At 41.9% G+C, this 12317-nt stretch overlaps 1 protein-coding gene across 4 annotated transcripts in view; it reads right to left on the reverse strand.

Moving 5' to 3' along the window:
• Positions 1 to 12317, reverse strand: part of ERICH6 (glutamate rich 6) — a 135107-nt gene that overhangs the window by 28904 nt on the left and 93886 nt on the right. For 3 of the 4 annotated variants that reach the window (XM_056564935.1, XM_056564936.1, XM_056564938.1), the window contains 2 exons: positions 6503 to 6588; positions 3104 to 3259 (listed from right to left, as the gene is read on the reverse strand). In XM_056564935.1, coding sequence (XP_056420910.1) covers positions 3104 to 3259; positions 6503 to 6588 — 242 coding nt within the window. Of the gene's footprint in view, positions 1 to 3103; positions 3260 to 6502; positions 6589 to 12317 lie in introns of those variants that run through there. The other variant, XM_056564939.1, reaches the window with a different exon arrangement.

Below are 12317 nucleotides of genomic sequence, written 5' to 3' on the forward strand. Positions count from 1 at the left end.
CGATCCTTCTGTATAAAGTATAGATGCGGCCGGCCGCTCTTCTATGGTCCCCTGCACTGCTGTATATACACCAATTCATATTTCCCACAAAAAGCTGTGATTGGCCTGATGGTTCCAGCCAATCACAACTCTCTGTGGGAAATATGAATAGGTGTATATATACGTCAGTGCAGGGTACCATAGAAGAGCGGCCGCCCGCCCGCATCTATACATTATACATGTATAGATACACACTCTGCTCCATACTGGGAGCTGTAGTACCTGAATTAATAGACAGATCGCAGCGAGTGTAACTTCTGACACCTGTTGCGATCTGTCTATTAATGCAGGTACTACAGCTCTATGCATGAAGCTGAGTGAGCTCCATGATGGAAGCAGTAGTACCTGCAGTTAAGGACAGATCCCAGCGGGTGTCACTCCTGACACCCACTGCGATCTTCCTTTATCCTTCATCCCTGAGATGCGGAGCGGCTTTTTCCTGCGCTCGCATCTCTGCTAACTCCAGCCGGACAGTGATGTGAATATAAATTCACATCACTGATTCATATTTCCCGCTGAGAGCGGGCATTGGCTGCCACCTTGTGGCCAATCACCACTCTGGGTGGAAAATATGAGTGATGTGAATTTCTATTCTCATCACTGGCCGTCCCAGAGTTCAGAGCAGAGATGCGAGCGCTGTATAGAGGTCCGCATCTCTGCAATAGATAGGACGATCGCATTGGGTGTCAGGAGTGACACCCGGGTGCGATCTGTCTATTAGTAAAGGAACTACGACTCCCATCATGGAATAGTGTGTTCCATGCTGGGAGTAGTAGTACTACCTAAATCAAATTTTAAAAAATAAAGAGAAAAAGTAAAAAACACACATACATTAAACACATTATTTAAAATACATTACTAATAAAAATTTTAACAAAATTAATTATTAAAAATATATTATTTAACATTTAAATGGCCCCTTTCTACATTTTTATTATTGTTGGCTACATTTTTAGGTCCCTCTGTCGGGTGCATCTTGTTCCATCCCTACTACATCCTTTTTTTTTTTTTTTGGTACCCAACAAATTTAGAAAAAAAACGCCAAAGGGGTCAAAAATTCAATTTTCCCTCAAAGGCAAAAATGCCAGAAAAACTACCAAAACGTAGAAAAACGCTGTGGCAGTTTTTCTGACGTTTTTGCTGGGGTTTTTTTTAGTTGTAAAAAAAAAAAAAAAGTGGAAACCTAGCCTGAAACAAGTGAAAACCTGCCAAATGCTATAAAAAGCAATTTCAACTAAAATGTAAAAAGGCCAGACAAAACACAGGAAAAAGCCTTAGGCTGGGTTCACACCACGTTTTTCAAATACAGTTACCGTATACGGTTTTCCGCTAAAAACCGTATGGCAAAAACCGTATGCAACCGTATACAACCGTATGACTCCAAATTAAAACGTATACGGTTTTTCCCCGTACGGTTCTATTCGTTTGCATCAGTTTTTGCCAACGGTTTTGCTATTTTGTTGGAATAAGTTTTCCAGCAATTTAATAAAGTTACTATTGTTCTATTGAAATTCCAATCTGCGCATGTGTCAACTCCAAAAACGGATTAGAAAAACCGTGTGCAACCGTATTCTGAAATTTTGTGTACGGTTCTCATAGACAACAATGTTAAAAGAACCCACAGTGTGAATTCGGGTAGAAAAACAGACATGGTGCACATCTACAATCTTGTATAATGATCTGATTGGGGGGTGCGGCACATAGACTGGTTTGAGTGGCATTGGGGCCGCTCTGCCGGTGGGTCGTTCCCCCCTGTGGGCATTGGTGTCGCGGCGGTGGTGGTCGCCGCTCGGTGCTGCGCCATTTTATGCTAGGGACGTTAGGGACCCACTCTAAATAGGTGGCCTTGACGTGGCGAGTGGGCTTGTACTTTTTGATCAAAAATGTATACTAACTACCTGTTAGTTTTTGATATTATGCTGAGAAGAAATCAGATCATTATACAAGATTGTAGATGTGCACCATGTCTGTTTTTCTACCCGAATTCACACTGTGATTTCTATCCCCTCTTTTTTTTGTTTGAACATGTTGTCTGCACTCTTCCCCACCCCCTCAGCCCAACCCTATATATGTAGTAGTTAGCTACACATGGGTCATTTCTTTCCTAGCAGCCTCCCAGTCTGACTGGGAGAGCATGGTAAGTGAGCCATTACACCTTGTTCACACTGGTGTGGTGCTGTGCGGTGTCCGTTGCTGCCGTGGCGCCGTGTCTGCGGGGGGGGGGGTGCGGCACATAGACTGGTTTGAGTGGCATTGGGGCCGCTCTGCCGGTGGGTCGTTCCCCCCTGTGGGCATTGGTGTCGCGGCGGTGGTGGTCGCCGCTCGGTGCTGCGCCATTTTATGCTAGGGACGTTAGGGACCCACTCTAAATAGGTGGCCTTGACGTGGCGAGTGGGCTTGTACTTTTTGATCAAAAATGTATACTAACTACCTGTTAGTTTTTGATATTATGCTGAGAAGCAATCAGATCATTATACAAGATTGTAGATGTGCACCATGTCTGTTTTTCTACCCGAATTCACAATGTTAAAAGAACCGCATACGGCTTTCCAACCGGAGGCAAAAACCTGGTCAACAGCGTTTTTGCCTACGGTTGAAAAATCGGCAAAACCGTATCCGAGGCAAAACGGATGCAACCGTACACAACATTTGGAATACGGTTTACAATGCATTCTCTATGCATACAGTTTCGGATACGGTCGTATACGTTTTTTTGCGGAAAACCGTATACGGTTACCGTATTTGAAAAACGTGGTGTGAACCCAGCCTTAGACATTTTTTTTAGCATTTTGTCATTTTTTCAGATCAAAAAAACACCAGAAATAAGTTGTCTTATCATTTTGGCATCCTGGTGAAATGTTTTTACATTCAAGGATAGAAAATGGGAACTTTTCGACATGATGCAATCGAATGCCTACCCTGTTGACTTCTACTTGACAAAAAAATTATCTGTCTGGATCCTGTTTTAACAGGACAGGAAAAAAGGAACCTGAATTAATTTTGTGTCCTGTTGTATCCTGTTTTAATGATTAATTTGCCAATCATAACAACATTAATAACATACCATATATTCCTGTTTGAGTGATAGCAAGTTGCCTTCCCAGAAGATCCAAATACTGCTAGGATGTCTGCGCTGTGATCTTTGTCTTCTTGAACAATGCAGATGGAATCTTTTATTTTACTTGGAATAATAATAATGGCCAGGTTACCCGATGGATAGCTGCAAAATAAGGCCAATAACCAATAATCTTTTCAATACTCTTATAACTACACATTTTACCTAATATACACAGAGAATCCCTGCTGTTTCACTTCCTTCATGTATATTAGGAGACAGTAGAGATATGTATATACACACATATATATATATATATATATATATATATATATATGTGTGTGTGTGTATATATATATATATATATATATATATATATTATATATATTAGCAGCAAATTCGAGCAGTCTTGGTAACACTACATCGTTGCCTCAAAAACATTTGAAGAGGCTGTTGGAGTGCTGCTGTGATTTCCCGCTTCTTACAAAAAAAACTTTGACCTGGCATTCTCTATCTGCTTCTACCCACTTCATCTTGTTTTGGATGTGTAGCTCTCTTCCTCTTTCTGTCTATAAATGTTTGTTGGGAAAAATACTTGTTTCATGTACAATGTAGATCTCCTAAACAACTTGTTAAAACGATTGTTGACATAAAATTTGTGAAGAGGATACAATAAGTTTTAATGACTTCGCCCTAAGTGTATGTAAACGCAGGAAAAACCCAAAGTGTAACAGGGCAAAATGGAAATAAATGAGAAGGTGCATGTTGTCATGGGTACACACAAAAGCAAACAGCGGGATTCTGGCTTGAGTTCATTATTAGAGGCCTAGGCACAGGATATGTGGGTCTGTTTACTTGAGGTAGCCTTGATGTGGCAATATGTAATTCTTTCATATACAGTGGGGATCAAAAGTTTGGGCACCCCAGGTAAAAATGTGTATTAATGTGCATAAAGAAGCCAAGGAAAGATGAAAAAAATCCCCAAAAGGCATCAAATTACAAATTAGACATTCTTATAATATGTCAACAAAAGTTAGATTTTATTACCATCATTTACACTTTCAAAATAACAGAAAACAAAAAAATGGCGTCTGAAAAAGTTTGGGCACCCTGCAGAGTCTTGTACTGCCCCCTTTGGCAAGTATCACAGCTTGTAAACGCTTTTTGTAGCCAGCCAAGAGTCTTTCAATTCTTGTTTGAGGTATCTTTGCCCATTCTTTCTTACAAAAGGAAGATTTCTGGGCTGTCTGTCACGCACTACTCTTTAAAGGTCTATCCATTGATTTTCAATTATGTTGAGGTCAGGAGAATGTGAAGGCCATGGCAAAACCTTCAGTAATTCTTGATGTAATTTCGAGGTGTGTTTAGGATCATGATCCATTTGTAGAAGCCATCCTCTCTTTAACTTCAGCTTTTTCACAGATGGCATCAAGTTAGCATCCAAAATTTGCTGAAATTTTATTGAATCCATTTTTCCTTCTACTCGTGAGATGTTCCCTGTGCCACTGGCTGCAATACAACCCCAAAGCATGATTGATCCACCCCCATGCTTAACAGTTGTACAGAGGTTATTTTCATTAAATTCTGTTCCCCTTCTTCTCCAAACGTACATTTGCTCATTCCGGCCAAAGAGTCAAATTTTAACCTCATCGGTCCACAGAACTTGTTTCCAAAATGCATCAGGCTTGTCTATATGTTCATTTGCAAAGTTCAAACGCTGATTTTTGTGGTGAGGATGTAGAAGAGGTTTTCTTCTGATGACTCTTCCATGAAGACCATATTTGTACAAGTATCTATTTATAGTGGAATAGTGTACCAAAACTCCAGTGTCTGCCAAATCTTTCTGGAGGGATTGTGCAGTCAAACGTGGGTTTTGAAATGTTTTTCTCACAATCCTGCCAGCTGTTCTGTCTGATATTTTTCTTGGTCTTCCAGATCTTGCTTTAACTTCCACTGTTCCTGATGACTGCCATTTCTCAATTACATTCTGAACAGAGGATACTGACATCTGAAAACGTTTTGCTATCTTCTTATAGCCTTCTCCAGCTTTTTGAGTGTCAACTATTTTCAGTTTTAGATTTCTAGATGTCTGCTTAGAAGAACCCATGGTGCTGATTGTTGGGCATTTAAAACCTTTGAGATAGACATCACCTGGTCTTCCCAGATGATGATTGAGAACAATCCATGACACTGGCAGGTCTCAGCTTTGCAAAGGGGGCAGTGCATGCAATAAATTCTGCAGGGTGCCCAAACTTTTGCAGATGCCATTTTTTTGTTTTCTGTTATTTTGAAAGTGTAAATGATGGAAATAAATCTATTGTTGACATATTATAAGAATGTCTAATCTGTAATTTGATGCCTTTTGGAAATGTTTCCATCTTTCCTTGGCTTCTTTATGCACATTAATACATTTTTTTTTACCTGGGGTGCCCAAACTTTTGATCCCCACTGTATGCCACTGAGCAGCAAATGTAAACAAAGTGGGCAGATTGCCTAAGATGCCCAGAATTCTACCCTCTACTGCACATCAAATGGAGGTATAAGAAGAGGCAAGCAGTGATGGGGGATGGAAATGCTGGACACGTGTGGTAATATTGTGGCTCTCCAGAGTACAGTATTCAAATATAGAAAAACTCGCACCCGCACTCACCGCGAAGTAACAGCAGACCGACTCATCTGGCATCTCAGGTGGACCCGGCTTCAGGCTGGTAGCAGAGCGCTCAGACTGGAGGCGACTGCTGGCAAAGTTTCACACAGGTCGCGCTTCTTCCTGGCTCGTACAAGGCCGGAAGAAGTGTGACCTGCGCAAAACTTTGCCGGCAGTCGCCTCCAGTCTGACCGCTTTGCTAACAGCCTGAAGCCGGGTCCACCTGATATGCCAGATGAGCCGGTCTGCTGTTACTTCGCGGTGAGTGCGGGTACCAGTTTTTCTATATTTGAATACTGTTGAGTGACTTTGGGTTTCTTGGTTCCCAGCACCTCCGTATTCAAGGGCACTAGGACTCCGCGCTGCCCCAGTGACAGAATACCAGTCTCTACAGTATTGGCTGACATACAGCGGTGGTATTGGTGTCAGTTCTTTGCAGCAGTGCCCTCTATCTTGAATTAGACATTTGTTGCTCTCCAGAGTACCACCACATCTAAATATAACCAAAAGATCACACTTATGTTGATGGTGCCCTTTTTTACAGTTCACATAAAAACAAAATACATGCAGAGAAATGTCCAAAAGATGAAACCATACAAGCAAAGTCTGTGCACAAATATTAATAACACGCTGACCTGGTGTGTGAATGCCCACTATGAGACATACCAGAGAAGATGACAAGTCTGGACACACTGCACTACTATAACATGACACATGTTATAATAAAGAATGTAAAGTTTAGAGGAAAGCGCAAAGGATACAATATCTGTGCAGTTCCATCTGGAAAAATTGTAAGGAATTTCCTTCCTGTGCTGTAGTATTTTTCAACAAATCTCTCTAGCATCATCTGAAATAAAGCATGAAGCAGTTTCTTTATTACTCATTATTAATCTGTTATTAATATAGCGCCACCATATTGTGTGGCTGATTTATATCACTTATATCAGTTGCCATCCCCACTGGGGCTCACAATCTAAATTCCAAATTAACTGGTAAGTTTTTGGTGTGTGAGAGGAAATTGTACACATACACATGAAGGACATACAAACTCCATAAAGATGTTGTCCTTGGTCACATTTGATCTCCAGAACCCAGCGAGACAACAGTGTTAACCCCTTAATACATATTACTTTTATATTCAAACACTAGCATAGTTGCTTTCTTTCTAAGACTGGGTTCACATTACGTTTTCAAGGTACAGGAACTGGATACCGTACCCGTACCTTCCCAGTCTGTATCTCATTCATTTCAATGAGCCGACCGGAGTCCACGGTTTTAGGTCCGGTCAGAAAACTGTATACGGGGCAAAAATGAGCCGACCGGAGTAACTATAAGACTCCAGTCGGCTCATTGAAATGAATGAGATACGGGCCGGGTCCGGCTGGGATATGTGAGCACCCGGTTTCGGCCGGCTGCCTTTTCGGCCGTATGCGGTTTCCCGACCGTAGGCAAAAACGTGGTCGACAAAGTTTTTGCCTGCGGTCGGGAAACCGCATACGGCCGAAAACGCAGCCGACCGGAGGCTGCGGTTCACTCCGGTCGGCTCATAGACATGCATTAAATGCAGTTCCCGAATACGGCTGAGTGCGGGCGTCGTGATTAAGCCCCGCCCCACTCCTCCCAGCCGTATACGGGAACCGAAAGTACAAAATGTAGTGTGAACCCAGCCTAACATTCCCCACTTCAGCAATGGTGAATCTCTTCCAACAAAAGTACAGGAATTGAATGGTTGGTGACACTTGCACAATCATTAGAAAGCGTAATTGGGGAGATTAATCAAAACCTGTGCAGAGGAAAAGTTGCCCAGTTGCCCATAGCAACCAATCAGATCGCTTCTTACATTCTTAACAAGGCATCTGAAAAATGAAAGAAGCGATCTGATTGGTTGCTATGGGCAACTTTGCCTCTGCACAGGTTTTGATAAATTTGCCTTAATGATCTTACTGACTCCTATGGGCATCATCATTTTCAAAGCATGAGTCGCTGGGTGTGCAAATCTCGAGTAGTCACTGCTGCCAGTTGCTAAACACCTACACCAATGTGCACTGTATTTGTAGAGAAAATGTATTTCTGAACATTCCCTTTAAGTAAATACAGGAAGGAAAATCCATTCCACAAGAATGAGTTACACAGAAATCGCAGTGGAGTGTCACAATGCTCAAGAAGTTGCAAAAGAGATGAAGGTTTTCCGGCACTTGAATGTACATTTAAAAATCTAAAGGTAATGCTAATGAAGTATATTGCACATAGTGATGGACTCTTAGGCAGCAGCAGTACTTTTCCAACACAGGTTTATTAGGTACAGCAGAATTATGTGTTTCACGCATTGGGCATTTGAGGAAGCTTCTAGTGTGTGATGCAAAATGTGTAATTCTGTACCTAATAAATCTGTGTTGGAAAAATACTACTGCTGCATTGGAGTCCATCTCTACTGAAATGGTTTCATCTCCATCCATGTATACACTGGGGATCATCAGTAATGCAAAGGAGCTTGTGACGGGTTTAGCTGCTACAGTCACAATCAATTAACAGACTATTACTAGCATTTCCTTTTCTATACAATATTACATGGGGTCCTGCACATGAAGCACCTCCAATTTATTTCCTAGATTGCTACCTATAATATTCCCTTTAAGGGCTCGATCACGCAAGTGGATTTTTTTCAAACTTGCAGCAGGTTTCCCGCTGCAAGTTTGAAAGGGGCTGGTTCTCCTTGGCGGAGATTCCACTGCCAAAAATCTGCTGCAGACAGCACGCTGAGAGTCCGCCCATTTAAAACTTGCAGCGGTAAACCCACTGCGAGTTTAAAATAAAATCTGCACCCTAAGGCTAAGTTTCCACTTTTTTGGAATACTGTACTGCCACTGCAGTTTTTGAGCCAAAGCCCGAAGTGTATTCAAAAAGAAAAGGACATATAAAGGAAGAACTTACACTTCTCCTCCCTAATGGATCCACTTCTGACTTTGGCTCAAAAACTGTAGTGGCAGTCTTCCAAAAACTGCCAGAAAAAAAACAAGTGGATTCCTAGCCTTAGGCTATCCACATGGCAGAATTTCCTGCATGCGGAAATCCACATGGACTCTGAATGCGGATTCCACATCAAATTAAAGCCCAATAGACTTCAATGGGATTCCGCACCGATTTTGCATAAAATCCGCACAAGCCAGGAACCACTCAAATGAATGCGGAAGTGGAATTGGTGCGAATGTGTGGAAATTCTGCTGTGTGAATATACCCTAAGACTTTATTTAAATCAGTGTTAGAGGTTCTGTCACAGATTCTGCTAGAAGTCTAAACACCATGATGAAAATCTAAAGTTAAAGGGGTTCTCCCTTGTTTATACAGTTTTTTGTTATTATGTTTGTGTGTTATGTGTGTATAAGTATGTGTTTTTTATGTGTGTTGCGATTATGTATATATGTATTTTCTTACCTTTTGTGAAGATCCGGAAGCTGGCCCCTTTTTCTTCCAGCAGCTTGCTGTGTAACCTCAGCCTCAGTTGTGTTCGGTAAGTGGGATGTCGGGGGGGGGGGGGGGGGGGGTGTTCTTGCTTCTGTCCTTCCTATCTTCTGACATCCGAGGCAGATCTTTTCTTCCGGTTTCTTCTGTGGCTCAGCAATGAATCTGCGGCCTCTTCCGGCGCATGCGCAGGTAGTTTTTTTTTTTTTCCAACAAAGTTTTTTTTGTCTAATTGACAAACTGTATGCGCATGCGCGAGTATGCAAGTGCTACGCTAACTGCATAGCATACGTTAGGTCTACGCTAATAGCCTAGCTTCGCACAAGCGCAGTTTGTCAATTAGACAAAAAAAACTTTCTTGGTAAAAAAAAAACTACCTGCGCATGCGCCGGAAGAGGCCGCAGATTCGTCACTGAGCCACGGAAGAAACAGGAAGAAAAGATTTGCCTCGGACATCAGAAACACACACCCTGACATCCCACTTACCGAACACAACATGGCGGAGGCCGAGGTTACACAGCAAGCCGCTGAAAGAAAAAGGGGCCAGCTTCCGGATCTTCACAAAAGGTAAGAAAATACATATATACATAATCACAACACACATAAAAAAAACACATACTTATACACACATAACACACAAACATAATAACAAAAAACAGTATAAACAAGGGAGAACCCCTTTAATGGGGGCAGTTGGAAGCAATTGGTGTCAGCTAAGTACAAGTAATCAGGCACAGCTATTTTTTTTGTCCTTCTGCTCCTATAGTGGAGGAGAACACTAGAACAATGATACTGGAAGCTGCTTTACTTTGTAAATCATTACATTTTTGTTAAAGTGTGAAAATTCTTTATAGCTGCTTTCACAATTGTCCTAGTTATGGTTGGAAGCAGATCTACTTCACCCTGTGTTTAGGTTTACATGTAAGGTACTAGAGAAGGTACTGAAGAAGTGGATTATTTTCTCCCTTGCAGTTGTCCAGCTTCTGCTTAGTATATCAGACAACATTTTACTGGTGCTCTTTAGCAGTAAGTAAAGTGGTTTATTTTTGTTGTGCTGAGATATGATAGCAAGCCATTCAGGTGTATTAAGTGCAGCAGAGCTATAGCATAATGTTATTTCTCAGGGCAGAGCAAGAATAACTGTGTGTACATAATGATATGAGTAGGGCTTCTAAATGTGTTGCTTTTCCAAGGGTGATTTCTAGAGATGAGCGAACAGTAAATTTGATTCGTCACGAACTTCTCGGCTCGGCAGTTGATGACTTTTCCTGCATAAATTAGTTCAGCTTTCAGGTGCTCCGATGGGCTGGAAAAGGTAGATACATTCCTAGGAGACTCTTTCCTAGGACTGTATCCACCTTTTCCAGCCCACCGGAGCACCTGAAGGCTGAACTAATTTATGCAGGATAAGTTATCAACTGCCGAGCCGAGAAGTTTGTGACGAATCGAATTTACTGTAAGTTTGCTCATCTCTAGTGATTTCCTTTTCACATTCTCTTAAAATACATGTTTATAAAGGGGTCCATAAGGCATTAAGTTAATAATATACAATGTATTCGTAAAGTTTTTAGACTTTTTCACTTTTTTTTTATATTTTGTTATGATGTGGCCTTGTGCTAAAATAATTATTATTCTGCATCAGTTTTACATGGACCCTTTGTTATGACACTAGAAATTTAGCTCTGGGGCCTCACATTTTTCTTGATCGTCTCTGAGATGTTTCTGCACGTTTACTGGATTCACCTGTGGTAAATTCAGCTGATTTGGAAAGACCCACCACTGTCTATATAAGGTCTCACCGCTGACAGAGCAAAAAAAAAAGCCATGAGAGGAAAGTACTGTCTGTAGAGCTCAGAGACAGGATTGTTTGGAGGCACAGATCTGGAGAAGGGTACAAACATTTTTGCTGTACTGAAAGTTCCCTAGAGCAATGTTTCCCAACCAGTGTGCCTCCAGCTGTTGCAAAACTACAACTCCCAGCATGCCCAGACAGCCTTCGGCTGTCTGGGCATGCTGGGAGTTGTAGTTTTGCAACAGCTGGAGGCACACTGGTTGGGAGACACTGCCCTAGAGCACAGAGGCCTTCATAATTCTTAAATGGAAGGCTGTCTGGGCATGCTGGGAGTTGTAGTTTTGCAACAGCTGGAGGCACACTGGTTGGGAGACACTGCCCTAGAGCACAGAGGCCTTCATAATTCTTAAATGGAAGAAGTTTGGACCAACCAGGACTCTTTCTAGAGCTGGTCGCTCCATTAAACTAAGGCATTAGCTGACCAAGAACCTAATGGTCACACTGGCTGAGCTTCAAAGATTCTGTGTGATGACAGGAGAAACTTCCAGAAGGTCTTCCATCACTGCAGCACTTCACAAATCTGGGCTTTATGGCAGAGAAAGAAGCCTCTCTTTAGGAAAAGACAGATTAAAAAAACAGCAACATAAAATTAAGAGCAGCCCTAATATAAAACAGGTTTCAGCCAAAAAATCCTCAGAACAAGCGGGTACACTTACACTAAATAAGTGGTTAAAAATGATCATTTACAACTTCATAGAGCTTAAATTCAATATATCAGAGATCTGCTTTTATCCTTCACGTGGAACTAGTGGTCCACCCATTGTATATGCATAGAAAACAAAAAGCAAAAAAGCTGGAGGGCAGGCCGCAGGACCATACAGAGAGAATTTAGGTAATTTTCACCAATATACCACCAGGGTTATTTTGTATTTTTATGTGTTAAAATAAATCTATTTTTTGTTACTAGAATTTGGTACTATAATGTGGTAGCAAATACTTAATAGAAAATAACAAGTTGGCTATAGTCTATGGCCCTATCTTATATGAAGGACAGCCTTATGCCTATCCCATGCATGTTTAACCCCTTAAGGACGCAGGACGTACTCAAACGGCCCCTTTTCCGAGTCCTTAAGGACTCAGGACGTTTGAGTACGTCCTGTCATATCCCGGCCCCCCACCGCTAGCCGGAGGGGCGCCGGAGCCGGATGCCTGCTGAAATCGTTCAGCAGGCATCCAGGCATATCGCCTAGGGGGGTCATGATGACCCCCCATGTCGGCGATCGCAGCGCATCGCTCGCCAATTCAGACGAGCGATGCGCTGCGAT

This window comes from Hyla sarda, chromosome 3 (genome assembly GCF_029499605.1).
Source record: "Hyla sarda isolate aHylSar1 chromosome 3, aHylSar1.hap1, whole genome shotgun sequence".
NCBI lineage: Eukaryota > Metazoa > Chordata > Amphibia > Anura > Hylidae > Hyla > Hyla sarda.